The sequence below is a fragment of the Nyctereutes procyonoides genome, unplaced genomic scaffold (assembly GCF_905146905.1).
Source record: "Nyctereutes procyonoides isolate TBG_1078 unplaced genomic scaffold, NYPRO_anot_genome, whole genome shotgun sequence".
NCBI lineage: Eukaryota > Metazoa > Chordata > Mammalia > Carnivora > Canidae > Nyctereutes > Nyctereutes procyonoides.
Window position 1 is genome coordinate 99,769,995 of NW_026575125.1, and position 15,714 is coordinate 99,785,708.

Below are 15,714 nucleotides of genomic sequence, written 5' to 3' on the forward strand. Positions count from 1 at the left end.
CAGAGAGAGAATCAGAGAAAGAGAAGCAGGCTCCATGCAGGGAGCCTGATGTGGGACTCAATCCTGGGTCTCCAGGATCACACCTTGGGCCAAAGGCAGGTGCCAAACCGCTGAGCCACCCAGGCATCCCTCTCAACAGAACTGTTAATCTAACTTTTGCAGGTTTAGAAGTTATAGCAAAAATGAGCTGTCAGGAGTGAAGAACTTCTATCCCTTCTATGGATAGTAACTATACTCTGAACAAAACACAAAATCAAACCAAGCCAAACTCCTAACTACTTGATGTCACTGTAGAGTGAACAAAAGCAAGTATATCCTAAAGAGTTGCTGACATCTGGAAGAAGGATATGGGTCTCTCAGTTTTTTCAGGGCCTTTTAGTCTGACAGCAGACCACAGTTAGCAGCTCACAGGGTGGCTATATTTTTAATAGAAAACACTATCTTTATATCCTAAAGAAATCAAGGAGAAAGCTACAGAAAATCGAGGAGGGGATCTCAGAAAGGAGACAGCCAAAGAGAGAGAGATATCCAAATTCTGTGTATAATATCTGCTCAAACTTCTGCATGACCCTTGAACCATGGAAGCACATAACAGATTCCAAACAACACAGCTAAGTCTAAAAGAACTGAGATTTGAGCTGCCATCTAAGAGAGAAAATTTCCAGCTTAAATTCAGTTAAGTAAATTTTTTTTATTTTATTTTATTTTATATATATTTATATTACTGTTTATTTATTTATTTTTTTAAATTAATTTTATTGGTGTTCAATTTACCAACATACAGAATAACACCCAGTGCTCATCCCGTCAAGTGTACCCCTCAGTGCCTGTCACCCATTCACCCCCACCCCCCGCCCGCCTCCCCCTCCACCACCCCTAGTTCATTTCCCAGAGTTAGAAGTCTTTATGTTCTTACTCCCTTTCTGATATTTCTCACACATTTCTTCTCCCTTCCCTTATATTCCCTTTCACCATTATTCATATTCCCCAAATGAATGGGAACATACACTGTTTGTCCTTCTCCGGTTACTGTGGCCAAGTTCAAAAAGGGTGTTGCCTGAGTTCTCCTCTGGGATTTTGATGGGATCTTGTCTCACATTTAGATCTTTCATCTATTTTGAGTTTATCTTTGTGTATGGTGCAAGAGAGTGGTCCAGTTTCATTCTTCTGCATGTGGATGTCCAATTTTCCCCGCACCATTTATTGAAGAGACTGTCTTTCTTTCAGTGGATCGTCTTTCCTCCTTTATCGTATATTAGTTGACGATAAAGTTCAGGGTCCACTTCTGGGTTCTCTGTTCTGTTCCATTGATCTATATGTCTGTTTTTGTGCCAGTACCACACTGTCTTGATGAACACAGCTTTGTAGTACAACCTGAAATCTGGCATTGTGATGCCCCCAGATATGGTTTTCTTTTTTAAAATTCCCCTGGCTGTTCGGGGTCTTTTCTGATTCCACACAAATCTTAAAATAATTTGTTCTAAGTCTCTAAAGAAAGTCCATGGTATTTTGATAGGGATTGCATTATACGTGTAAATTGCCCTGGGTAACATTGACATTTTCACAATATTAATTCTGCCAATCCAAGAGCATGGAATATTTTTCCATCTCTTTGTGTCTTCCTCAATTTCTTTCAGAAGTGTTCTATAGTTTTTAGGGTATATTTTGAGACCCATTTGAATGGCAAATGGTTCTCCAACCTTTTATTTTCAGGTTGTAGGTGTCCTTATGTCTAATATGAGTCTCTTGTAGACAGCAAATAGATGGGTCCTGCTTTTTTATCCAGTCTGAAACCCTGCGCCTTTTGATGGGGTCATTAAGCCCGTTCACGTTCAGAGTTACTATTGACAGATATGAGTTTAGTGTCATCATGATATCTATTTAGTCCTTGTTTTTGTGGATTGTTCCACTGAACTTCTTCTTAAAGGGGAGTTTTAAGAGTCCCCCTTAAAATTTCTTGCAGAGCTGGTTTGGAGGTCACATATTCTTTCAGTTCCTGCCTGTCTTGGAAGCTCTTTATCTCTCCTTCCATTTTGAATGAGAGCCTTGCTGGATAAAGTATTCTTGGTTGCATGTTCTTCTCATTTAGGACCCTGAATATATCCTGCCAGCCCTTTCTGGCCTGCCAGGTCTCTGTGGAGAGGTCTGCTGTTACCCTAATATTCCTCCCCATGAAAGTCAGGGACTTCTTGTCTCTTGCTGCTTTAAGGATCTTCTCTTTATCTTTGGAATTTGCAAGCTTCACTATTAGATGTCGAGGTGTTGAACGGTTTTTATTGATTTTAGGGGGGGATCTCTCTATTTCCTGGATCTGAATGCCTGTTTCCCTTCCCAGATTGGGAAAGTTTTCAGCTAGGATTTGTTCAAATACATATTCTGGCCCTCTGGCCCTTTCGGCGCCCTCAGGAACCCCAATTAAGCGTAGGTTTTTCTTCCTTAGGTTGTCATTAATTTCCCTTAATCTGTCTTCATGGTCCCTTAATTGATTGTCTCTTTTTTCCTCAGTTTCCCTCTTTGCCATTAACTTGTCTTCTATGTCACTCACTCGTTCTTCCACCTCGTTAACCCTCGTCGTTAGGACTTCTAGTTTGGATTGCATCTCATTCAATTGATTTTTAATTTCTGCCTGATTGGATCTAAATTCTGCAGTCATGAAGTCTCGTGAGTCCTTAATGCTTTTTTCTGGAGCCACCAGTAGCTGTAGAATAGTGCTTCTGAATTGGCTTTCTGACATTGAAGTGTAATCCAGATTTTGTAACTCTGTGGGAGAGAGGAGTGTTTCTGATTCTTTCTTTTGAGGTGAGGTTTTCCTTCTAGTCATTTTGCTCAGTGCAGAGTGGCCAAAAACAAGTTGTATTGGAACACGGGGGAGTATCACTGGTCCGTCCAGCTGGTCTTCTGGGGGAGGGGACTGCTGTGCTGATTCTCAGGTGTTAGCACTTGGGGGAGCTGCTCTGCCCCTGCCTGCTGCAGGGCTCAGCGGGGGTTGTTTACCCCGTGGGGCCCCAGGAGGATCAGCCGCAGTTGCTATGGCAACTCTGGAAGCCTGGATTCAGCCTCCGCAGGAACTACGGGGCTCGGGGCTCTCGGTTCTCCGTCCGCAGGGCCTGGAGGCTCCGGGGCGGGGCTGCTGATCTGCTCAGCTCGGGGCAGGAGCGTCCTTGCTGTCCTGGGCCCTCCCGGCCTCTGCCTGTCCCAGGGGGAGGCTGGATCCTGGGCTGTGTCCCGGCGCCCTGTGCTCCGGGACCTGCGCTGGTGGATTCGCGCTCCCGTCCCGCAGCCCCCTCTGCGGAGCCGCTCCCGAGCCCCTCCGAGCTGCTCCGGGCCCCGCCGTGCGCGCTGCAGCCCTTAGGGAGCTCGGCGCACTCTCCCGGGGCGCAGGTGTCTGTTAGTGTCCCCGGGAGCCCGAGGGCATCCCCGCCCTCCTGGGTCCTGCTCTAACTCCCTGCGAGCCCCTTTCCACCCGGGAAGGTTGGTGCAGCTCCTGCTCCTCCGGGACGGGGCTCTCCTGTCCTGGGGACACTCGCCCCGGCCTCAGCCCGGCTCCTCGCGGGGCCCCTCCCCCTCGGAGGCCTTTTGTTTCTTTATTTCTTTTTCCCCGTCTTCCTACCTTGATAGAAGCGCGAACTCTTCTCACTGTAGCATTCCAGCTGGTCTCTCTTTACATCTCAGGCTGAATTCGTAAATTTTCAGGATGGTTTGAAGGTTATCTAGGTAATTTGGTGGGGACAGGTGATTTGGGGACCCTGCTCTTCCGCCATCTTGCCCCTCCCCCCCAGTTAAGTAAATTGACTGTTTTTTTTTTAATTTTTTTTAATTGTTAAAAGAAACCAAAGTCAGCCTTCTTTGGAAGAACATAACAGAATGAACATAACAGGATATAACTAGAACCTTAAAAGCAAAATATTCAAAAAGTGCAGGCAAAGTCCCAAATTACTTGACATAAAAAGAACTAGGATGAGATGATCTGTCTTGAAGAGAAAAGAAAATCAGCAGAGATCAAACATAAAATGAACCAGATATGAAAGTTAGCAGATAAGGAGTTAAAGCAACTATTATAACTATTTCAATGATAGATAGGAAATACATTCATAACGAATGAAAAGAGAAACAGAAACTTTAGAAAAGAACCAACTGGAAATTCTAAAACTGAAAAATATAATTTCCAAAATAAAAGTTACCGGATGAGCCTAACATTACAATAGAGATAGCAGAACATAGAGAGAACTTACAGAGAGAACAGTACAGATTTATCCAATCTGAAGAATAGAGAAAAACTAACTGGAATCACAGAGAGAAGAGATTAAATGACTCAGAATACTTGAAGAAAAAGTAGTTTAAGATGTCTCAAATTTTATGAAAGACATTAATTTATATATTCAAAGAGCTCAGTGAACCCCAAGCAGGAGATGTGTGAAAAAGGTGTATCTAAGAACACCATAGTCAAACTGCTGAAAACCAGAACATAAAGAGAAACTGTTTAACTCTTTAGTTAGGTAAACTCATTATGATAATCATTTCACAGTCCATGTAGGTCAAATCATAATGCTGTACACCTTAAATATATACAGTACTGTATGTTGGTTCTACTCAGTAAAACTGGACAAATAGAGAAACTCTTAAAAGCAACAAGAAAAAAAACAACACATTATATACAAAGAGACAATTTGAATACTTTGATATATTTTGGAAACAATATAGGCCAGAAGTCAGGGGAACAATATCTTTAAAGTACAGGAAGAGATAAAAGTACCTGTTTATTCAGAATTCTATATGCAGGGAAAAATTCTTTCAAGAAGGAAAATGAATTAAATCTATTTTCAGACAAATGTAAATGCAAGAATTTGTCATCCAAAATTTTGCACTATAAGAAATGCGGAAGAAAGTTCTTCAGGCTAGAGGGACGAGCTACCAGAGTAAACACAGATCTTCATGAAGGCAGGAAGAACCTTGGAAATGATGGAGATCACACTGGAAAAGTCACTTTAAAAAAAGTCGGCATGAAAACTGTGCATTTTGGAGCAGCTTACAATCGTTTAGAGGCCACTTAACGTCTGTCAGAGACTTCTCAGCATTGAGCTGAGAATTACTTGCCTATCTTAGCCCCAATTGGGCCATAATACAGGAAATATCCAAAGCTGTCTGGTGAAAATTGCCTCCATTTAGGGGGGTTATAAATATTTCAAATGGGTTTCTTAATAATTAATGCTATAGTTAATCACTATCTCAACTAATATCTTCCTTTCTTATGCCATTTACTAGGGAAAATAATAATAATTTCCATGTCAAGATAAATTTTCGCCAGATAAATAAAAGTCCATTTTGAAAATGCAAGCTACTCAATATTATCACCAGTAGTTAAGTAAGACGTAATAGAAAAATAGGAGTAATAGAAAATAGAAGTACCAACATAGCATCTCTTATGTAGGGACATTACTTAAAATAGAAGAAAACAGTGACTTTCTTGAGAAAAATGAAGTTTAAAGGGCTGTGTCAAGAGAGAGATTTGCTATGTCTTATTCAAACTTGTTGCACAGAGAAGAAAAGAATTGCTCATTTCTAAGAATTCATTCTCTCAGGAGTCTGGGTTTCAGTTATCATCAAAGAACAGTTACCGGCAAGGTGATTATAATGAGGTTTGACACTGGCAAATTCAAATACTGTACAACTTGCAGAATCAGGAAAAGTTGTGGTTGTCCTAGTCACCTAACGAAAATGTAGCCTGTCAGAGGGTGTAAGCAGAGACCAACTTTCAATTCACAAACATGTCATCGGACTCTGGGAAAGTTATTGTGTTTCTCAGAAGAGTAAATTGTGTTCCTTCCAGGGAAATGTCCAAGGGCAAGAAGATCTGAGAGCTAAGACATGTCCTGTAGCTGCTCAGCACCCACAAAACATCTTTCTGCTTCCAGCTGGGCAAGAAAGAATAATCTCTTCTGAGAAGTATAAAAAGTTCAATAACTGAGTGATATAGCTTATCTAGAGGTCTTTCACATCTTCAGAAAATCTCCAGAAATAGAAGGACCTATGGGTAAAATTTACCTCAATGCCTGAAAATACTTCAGGAACCAGAGTTACTAGTTCCTTTAGTAGATAATGAAATGAGGGTAGAAAAACTAAGGGGACCCTTGTTCTCTGTTGTTTAGATAGGCATGCAAATTGGCAGAGCTTAGAGCTTTCTAACCATCAGGGAATTCCCTTTAGCTACAAAGAAACTAAGCCCTGTATTATTACTCTCCTATAAATATTCCATTCGAAGCCACGTGAAGGAGATAAAGGCAAAGAGAATATCACAGGTTAAAGGGCACCATAAGTAAACTTATGAGGAGCATTTAGTAAATATATGTCTAAGTTAAAGCAAGTAAGTTTAAAAATTTTTTTTTAAAAAATTTATTCATTCATGAAAGACGCAGAGAGAGAAAGAGGCAGAGACACAGGCAAAGGGAGAAGCAAGCTCCATGCAGGGAGCCCGACGTGGGACTCGATTCCGGGTCTCCAGGATCACACCCTGGGCTGAAGGCGGCGCTAGACCATTGAGCCACCCGGGCTCCCCCGAGTAAGTTTTTGATTCTTTGAAAGCCTTACCTTTAAAGCACTTGATATCCAAGATACCTTTTTTTCTGTCTTTCTGGTTGGGTCAAGAAAGCTCTACTTTGGTAAGCAAACTCTAACAAATACCTTCAGAGTGAAGCACTAAAAGGTAGCATTTACCCAGGGAAGGCACTCCACCTAGCCAGGGTGTAGTGCAGGTAGGAGAAGGACTCTGAGTCACTCAAGTGCAGGCAGCAAGAGAAATGGCTGCTTCCCAGATTTGCCTCCTTTCCCATCCTGATACCTGGATCTGGTGCTGAAGCCCAAAGAGTGGCAATGACATGCCAAAACATTTTCCAGAAGTTTTCATTTGTAAATCTCTACCTGAAATTGACTGGGCTGTGTCAATGAGAGACACTACACTGAAAAAGGAAAGCTAGCACTCCTAAAGCATCTATACCATTCTCTTGCCCACAGTGGACCTCTGATAGTTTTCATTTAAACAGCAAGCTGCTAGTGATTTTTAAAAAACGCATTATAATGGCTTCGAGTCTGTTTTAATGGTAACTTTTCCTGATGCTTAGAAATTTGCACACTGCTCCACAATGGAGGAGAAAGCTCTTTTACACAGAATCAAACTGAAACCCAAGACAGAGGAAAATGCACAGAAAGAATCACCTCTGTACCAGCTGACATTTTAAATTTATCAGAAAGTAAGCAAATCATGATCATTGCACATTAAGTATCTAACTCTGTAGTTTCACGAAAAGTTATGTGAACTTAAATTCATCTTACTCATGTGTTATGATAGGAACATGGTTATCAGTACAGCAAAGTTCCTTATTAATTGTGTAACAAAACTGTACTTACCTAGGCTTTCAACATTAACAGGATACTTGGTGAGGAAGGGGTCAGATGAAGGAATGGAAAGGAACAGATAGCTTCTACACTTATGTAGAAATTTGAATCTGAGATATCATTCAGTATAATGAAGCAAAGCACAAACACAAGTTCTTAATGCCTGTTGTATGATACATATGGAAATAAAAATTAGGTTGATCCAAATTGTGTTAGCAGGTGTCCTGATGGCTGAAAGCTAATAGCTAGTATTAGTACACATGGATCCTAAAACAGGGTATGTGGATGACTTGAACATCTAGCTGCAAACAGTTCTTCAGAGTTTGGAATGGTAGGCTTGGAAATCTAGAGAGAAAGTTATTTTAGCAATCACAGTATCTCCTTTTACAAGAATGCTAGCAATTATCAAGTCCCTTTCCCTCTGGCCCAGTGGTATAAAATCTTATACTGGGGAGGTTGCAAGGGGGTCTGTTCTAGTGCCTACTGCTATGGCTCTAGTTTCTATATATCAACTAAGGTTTAACTTCTAATCTAGGCCAGCTTCTCGGTGAGAGAAATATGCAGGTTTTAAACAGTTCTATAGAAAAAGAGTTCGCACAATACACAGAGATGTCAGTAAAGTCACTATAAACACGAATTTTTAGTAAAAAGGGACTAGCTTTCTCTTATTACCCTTTTTGATTGTATCAGCAGGAGCCCCACACACATATAAATAAGGAACATAAACCAATGAAAGACACATTAGCAAACTAGTATGCTGAGCATATGCTACCAAGGTGAATGCCTGACTCCCTGAATGTGGGGACTTTTCCTTCTTGCTCCATAACCCTGCTCTCACCAGAGTAAGACACTATTGGCTGCTGGTAGGATGACAGTAAGACAAGGAGCAGGTAGTCTGTGACATGAGGAGATTACCAGCTAGGTTATTCTCAAAGGCAAATGGTAAAAAAGGCTCAACATCAGAAACTTTCATCTTGATGAAACCTCTGACATAGGGTTGTAGCTGTCATCCATAGGCCAAGAAAAAGCTGGTCTAGTTGATTTAAGTCACTGATATACTCTGGTTCTCAGTGGGATGTTCAGAGACAGCCCCAATTTAAGAGGATGGTTGTCACTTGCTACAGAGTTTCCTATTATTGAGTATGCAGAGGTTAAAAAAAAAAGCCTGATTTAAAGAGGTATCCATGTAAAGTAGAAGAGGTCTTTTTAAGGTTTAGGAAATGCCATGTCAGAGGAAGGTCATTAGCTATATTCCACTTTCAGTAGTTTTACTTATCAAGATTGAAGTATTCAAGGTAGGACTTAATTTAGTCCAATCTGACAGGCAGGAAGCATTTTTCTGCATTCCCACAGTCTACAAAATAAATCATGAAACATGTAGTTCTTGGCAAGTCATGCTAGCCATATCCTTTATCCTCATCACTCTGCCAAGGAAGGTCTGCTACAATATTAGGTGATAGGGTGGATAACTCTCATTCTCTACAGGCCCATTGAAATGTCCAGTTTACTGACTATCTTTACTGAGAAGGTAATTAAACTCAAGTATAGACCCACCAGATAGGTAGGCTTGATAGAACTATAGTTCTTATAGAAAGCCTTGATAAATAATATTCATGGAAATATTTTACTGCAAAGTCATTTATAGAAGGGTTGTGGTCTGGGCAAGTCAGTGCTCAAATCAGAGGCTCCCTTCCTCCTATGAAAAGACATTATTATACTGGCAGGGCTTTCCTCAATGGCTGTGGCAGTTGAGGCAGCTTCTTCCAACCCTGAATATGGATACATGTGTACATGTATTGAAAAAAAGTAGAGACTTAATACTGCTTTTCTATAATTATAAGACATAATGAGCATTTTTTCTCAACCTTTAATTTTCTGAACTGTTCAAACTAAGGAATTTGGATATTTTTAATTTTGATATTAAGCTCTACTCCCCTCCCCCCACCTTGATCACTTTCTTTACCTTTCTAGCTCCCCGAGGGCAAAGACCATCTCGTCCTGCATTGCCTGTCATAATGCCTCAGACAGAGAATGTGCTTTTTGTTAATGTTTGAATTGAACTGTGGAATTTTGTTTATTGAGCCTCAACAAAGTTGGGTATCCCTAGGATTCTAAAATAATTTTGTGCTACTGTAAGACAATAGCTCCCTGTTTTGTTCCTAATTTTCTTTTTAAAAATAATTTAAAACATTACTAGCTTTGTATGACTCTACTTATCCATTGGGCTGATGTCCTCAGGGACCTCTCACTGATTCCCAGATCCCTTTGCTGAGCCAGAACTGATGGCTCAGAAACTATCAGTTTATGAACATGGTTTGGCTTATTTTCCTCTAAATGCTTTTCACAGTTTTCAAATTGTTGCCACAAACTATGCCATGTATTCTCATGAAGGAAGGAAAGAATAGATGGCTATCTTCATTTTATAGGTTAGGAAGTTGAGGTCCACAAAGATTACATGGCTCACTCAAGAGCACAAGGCAGTTTATACCAGGGCTCCAAAAAGAATTTCTAGTCTTGAACTGACCACTTACTGGCTGTGTAAACATTTCTGCATCTCAATTTCTTCACATGTAAAACATGGCTATCATGCCTACTTATTATCCCTTATGGAGTTGTGAATGGTAAACTGAAATATTATTATTTGTCATTTAGATAGCATTTATATTTTTCAAACTCTACACATCTCTCATCTCATTTAATCACACAAGACTGGTTTCATTATTATCACCAATTTATAGGTGAAAAAGCAGAGACCAAGAATGGTTGACTAACTTGGTTGAAATCACAGGGCTGCAATGTGTCAGAGCTAAGATATGGATTCTCTGACTCCAGATTCAGCATTCTTTCCACTATACCACATCTCCTGGGAGGTTCACATAGGTGAGGCAACCAATGTGAAAGTGCTTTATGAAATGCAAATGCCTTACAAATGCTATGTAAACATTAAGGAATATGATAGCCTGCACTGCTAGAAATAACAGGACTGCTACCACACTAGCAAAGAGGACCCAGAAACAAAGTTGAAAAAGTTGCTGCATGCACAGACCAAAAGTGCCAGGGGTTGGGTAAGGAAGTTGCTCACAGGAACAGAAGAACTTGAAGTATATGCCATTCCAAAGGCAGATCCACAAAAACAAACCTCCCATCTTGGTTTTTAATCTTGGAATCAGGATAGCAGCCTAATCACATCAGATATATTCTATGCTAAAAGTCACCTGAGCACAAGCACAGAGCTGTGTGTCAACCTTAATTTGAAATCAGAGTCCTCTGTTACCTTTAAAGCTGCCACCTATAATGATGGCTGAGTGGATTTGATAAAAGAGGCTCAGAAATTTCAATGCTCCAATGTAACACCAGGCAGCTTCCAGCCTCAACTGTCAAGATGCTCTAATAAATATAAGACAGCCCTAATATTACTAACACTAGACACATGGGTCAGTAATTATTGTACCCAAGACTAGCTAGCTTAGAGAAGTAAACTTACAATTTCACAGCTGCAGTTTCACTAAGTTTTTCATCCAGCAGAATGCATTCAAGACAACACGTGCACATTTATTACCTTTTCGGCAGCACATGGTCTGGTCACAGTGACAGGCTAGAGAACACATTGTAGTGTTTCATTAGAGCCTTGTTGTGATCATGGGAGCTTGGCACTGTTTAATTATCACTAAACTCCAAATCAATAACTTGTTAAAGAAAGAAACTGTCCCCCTGAGGGGCTACCAGAGTAAAAAGTTACCAACCTCAGCTTGTTTGCACCAAACGCTGATGTTTTTACGCTGGGCTTTTGTGAAATGGTCCCATGCCTTTTGTTTGGAGGCAGAATGGTACACAGCTACTATCTGCTCAACTGTGGCATCAGATCAGCAGTTGAATCAGGTTGAGGTATCATCCAGGGATGGCAAAAGAGAGGAGAAAAGAAATAAGGGATGCATCAGGCTTGTTTTATCTTCTCAGGACACCACTAGGCTACGGTTGTGCTCAGAAAAGGTTACATATGTTGGAGAACCATGATCTTAAAGAAAACTCAAAGGCAGAGATATCCATACACAGAATAAAGAAAGGAAACTCCAGAAGGTTTGGGGTGAAATGGTGACTAAAGTTTTAATACAGAAAGTCTGTATGTATTCAGGCAGGTGAGGTAAGAGTTGTAGTGAATGTGATTTAGTACTAATGACCCAGCACAGCGTGGCAACGAGCGGCTGGTTGTACCAGCTCCTTTGGACCACGGACCTCTTTCATAAACTAGCCTTCCAAAATGAGCCTGCATGCTTCACTTCAACAGAATCCACCCTTTTGTTTTTCCGAGGTATATTTAACCAGAATCATCAAATCAGAACCTAAGATGAAGGGAATCTATTTTAAGTCTACATAGATAGGCTCATTGACCAGAGAAATAGAAGTTTTGTGGAAGAATACTGTAAGTGCAGTCCAAAGAGTATTTTTCATAGTCTCTTAAGATGTCAAACAGAGAAATGTATACAAATATTCTAGTGCTTTTACCTAACCAGTTCAAGAGGAGGGAAAATTAGACATGACTTCTCTGGGAAAGGAACAGTAGGACTAGAGCCTTTTCCTGGGTGGATGTTCACAGTAAGAAAATCCAGAGGTGTTCTTTTTTTTTTTCATTACAGCCCTGATTGTATCCTATGAATGATTTAAGGATTTATAGTCCCATGATGCTTGCTGCTCTTTTTTACTATTTGTTTTGAGGTCCTAAAAATATGTACTTTCTTAGCCTGGATTCTAGGCCTGTATATATTTTCAATATAAAAATGGAAAATGAAAGAACTCTTCTTTAATCCTAATTATGTGAGTCAAGTGTGGGAAGTCACATATGAGAAGAGTGGGCCTTAACTGTTTAAAGCCAAATAATAAAGCTATACCCTTATTCTTTTTTTTAAATTTTTTTTATTCATTTATGTATGATAGGCACACAGTGAGAGAGAGAGAGAGAGGCAGAGACATAGGCAGAGGGAGAAGCAGGCTCCATGCACTGGGAGCCCGACGTGGGATTCGATCCCGGGTCTCCAGGATCGTGCCCTGGGCCAAAGGCAGGCGCTAAACCACTGCGCCACCCATTTTTAAATTTTTTTTTATTCATTTATTTATAATAGGCACACAGTGAGAGAGAGAGAGAGGCAGAGACATAGGCAGAGGGAGAAGCATATACCCTTATTCTTAAGGTGAATATAGTTCCTTACTCAAAATATGTGTGCACATAGTTGTATAATATGCTGAACTAAAAACATCACTTAAGATTTTTTTCTGATCTGTCTCATTTAAGAGACCTTGAAAAGGTTTGGAGTAGTACTTCTTTTTGAAAATGGCCATTTTGGTGGCTTCCCATTCCGCCCACTGTCTACAACATCCAGAAAAAATACAGAAGTAGAAGAAAGTAAAGGGAAAACAATAGGTAGAAGTAGCAAATTTGGTTTCTATTCAATCACCCTGGGAAACATAATTATACTTTCACTAACATGTAGTACCTGAAAAACATAGTATGATAATGATGCAAATCTGCAGCAGAGAAGCTTACAAATGCTGATGCTGCCTTCTAACTTTCACAATGAAATACCAAACTTTCCACTGAGGCCTGGGGGTACTTATCACTTACTTTTGAAAACAAGCAAAAGTAAAAGCACAAGATTGTGGTCTAGCTGTCAGTGTTTCTAAGGAGCTGAAGGAGATATACCCAAAAAAGTAAACATAGGAGGTACCCACATGTATCCCATTAAACCGGAGCTCAGGCATTTGACAATATAAGGAGAGCACAGGGCAAAGAAGAAGGGATCCTTGCCCCATGCCACAGGATGGCTCTTTGTAGGCCTGGCTCTCATTCAGAGAATGTGGCACCTAAGTGAAGGGCGCTCTCACCCTTCCACAGAACTCTGACTTCCACTCACATTGAATGAGAATTCCGGACAGGGCCTGCTTAAATTTCTCCTTAGCTTCTTCCATGTCTTTCTCATGGGCAGCTTTCTCGTTCACCAGGCGGCGAACATGGCTGTTGGCTGACTGGATCATGGAGTAGAAGTTGTTGGCACTGCGACGGTTCACCTCTCCTCGCTCAATCCAAGTGAGCAAGGTCTGCACAGCTTCTGAGAATTTGGAATCATCTGAAGAGAGAGGGTTTTTCAGATCACTAAACATAACCACGTCTCTATCTACCCAACATGCTGGTAAGGAGGCCGCCATGGCTCATTGAAAGTGCTTGTTAAATGAACTGCAGAGCTTGCCATCAGGGAAATACAAATCAAAACCACAATGAGATACCACCTCACACCAGTGAGAATGGGGAAAATTAACAAGGCAGGAAACAACAAATGTTGGAGAGGATGTGGAGAAAGGGGAACCCTCCTGCACTGTTGGTGGGAATGTGAACTGGTGCAGCCACTCTGGAAAACCGTGTGGAGGTTCCTCAAAGACTTAAAAATAGATCTCCTCTACGACCCAGCAATTGCACTGCTGGGGATTTACCCCAAAGATACAGATGCAATGAAATGCTGGGACACCTGCACCCTGATGTTTATAGCAGCAATGTCCACAATCACCAAACTGTGGAAGGAGCCTCGGTGTCCATCGAAAGATGAATGGATAAAGAAGATGTGGTTTATGTATGCAATGGAATATTACTCAGCCATTAGAAACGACAAATACCCACCATTTGCTTCGACATGGATAGAACTGGAGGGTATTATGCTGAGTGAAATAAGTCAACCGGAGGACAAACATTATATGGTCTCATCCATTTGGGGAATATAAAAGTAGTGAAAGGGAATAAAGGGGAAAGGAGAAAAAATGAGTGGGAAATATCAGAAAGGGAGACAGAACATGAGAGACTCCTAACTGTGGAAAATGAACTAGGGGTGGTGGAAGGGGAGGTGGGTGGGGAGTGGGGGTGACTGGGTGACGGGCACTGAGGGGGGCACTTGATGGGATGAGCACTGGGTGTTATTCTATATGTTGGCAAATTGAACACCAATAAAAAATAAATTTATATAAAAAAATAAATGAACTGCAGAGGATGAGGAGCCATGTGTGCGCACATGAGCACACAAGGGCACATGCAGGCAACCTGAAAGGATGAAAGACCCAAAAAGTAGTCAGATTGGTTGAATTTTCTGAAGAATTTTCAGAAGGAGAATTGTTTCTTCTTTTAAAAAAAAAGTTTTCTCTACTGATAGTTTACTGATTAGAGTAGAAGTTTACTGATTAGAGTTTCCACATATTGCAGATTTCTTAACCTCCCTGATTGTGTGTGTGTGCATGTATATACCGTATGAATTAGCAATGAGAGAACTTCAGAATCCTACAGTCCTGTTTTTTTAATATGGAAAAGTAAATTTGAGTCTTGAGTTTAACTTGAATTTGATAGTAACTTTATCCTGGAACCATGAAATTATAGTGTTGGAGGGAACCTTAAGAAAGAGTTAGTTACATGGTTAGTTCTTTAGGTATAAACACTTACATTTTTGACCTTTTATAGCTTCATTCCTGCATTCAGTCCACAGCCCCAGGTTTTTCACTCGGTCCCAGTCACAGTCTATTTTGATGTAATTAATTCTATTTCTACATTTCTCCACATCCTGCTTCTCTTGCCTGAGGAACCCTCCAAGTAGATTTCTGCAGCTAGTTAGGAGTTGTTTTCTGATGTTAAAATAGTAGCACAGCTTATCCAAAGCTTCTGGTTAAGCTTCCTGAGATAGGCACTTATAAATTCTGCTGTTAAAGGCTCCTGAGAAAGAGAATCCATTTGCATCCAACTAAAGGCCCCTTCTAGGGCTCCACATCCCTGACTAGCCAGAAACCCTTATATCCCTGGAACTGTCTCTCACTGTGATTTGAACTTCTTGCCTCTTGTCATTTTTCAGTGCAGACATGTAATGACAGGTAAACCTCCCCTTTATAGCAGCTTTTTCTTCTACTACTTGCATACAATCTTTATGTTTGCTGTTCATTTTTTGCATCAGGTCCACATAACCAACACATTCATCTTTAAAAAAAATTCAAACCAACTTGTTTGGTGTCCTATGAATATGATGTTTTACCAATGCTTTCCACCCTTCTAGCTTTTCAAAATGTACCATTATTTCTGTGTCTGTACTCTGTGTTTCTCTTCTCTTAAAGGAAGGCAAAATCAATCCAAATGAAGGATTTCTTAAATGTGTGAATGAATCTCTTAGGCTATATGTTACAAACAACTTTGGTGAATGAGGAAAGCGGAATTAGCAGCATCTTGCTGAGTCTAGAGCACAAGAATCAGGGAAAATTCATACCATTAGATCTGGGTTGGTATCATCAATAATATCAATAGGACAGCAG

General features: G+C 40.6%; 1 protein-coding gene across 10 annotated transcripts in view; it reads right to left on the reverse strand.

Moving 5' to 3' along the window:
- Nucleotides 1-15,714, reverse strand: part of ENOX2 (ecto-NOX disulfide-thiol exchanger 2) — a 279,607-nt gene that overhangs the window by 33,422 nt on the left and 230,471 nt on the right. For all 10 annotated transcript variants that reach the window (XR_008666143.1, XM_055338230.1, XM_055338234.1 and 7 more), the window contains 2 exons: nt 13,296-13,508; nt 11,133-11,239 (listed from right to left, as the gene is read on the reverse strand). Coding sequence is in view for 9 of the 10 variants with exons in the window: in XM_055338230.1 (XP_055194205.1) it covers nt 11,133-11,239; nt 13,296-13,508 (320 nt within the window). In the remaining variant the exon portion in view is untranslated. The remainder of the gene's footprint in view (nt 1-11,132; nt 11,240-13,295; nt 13,509-15,714) is intronic.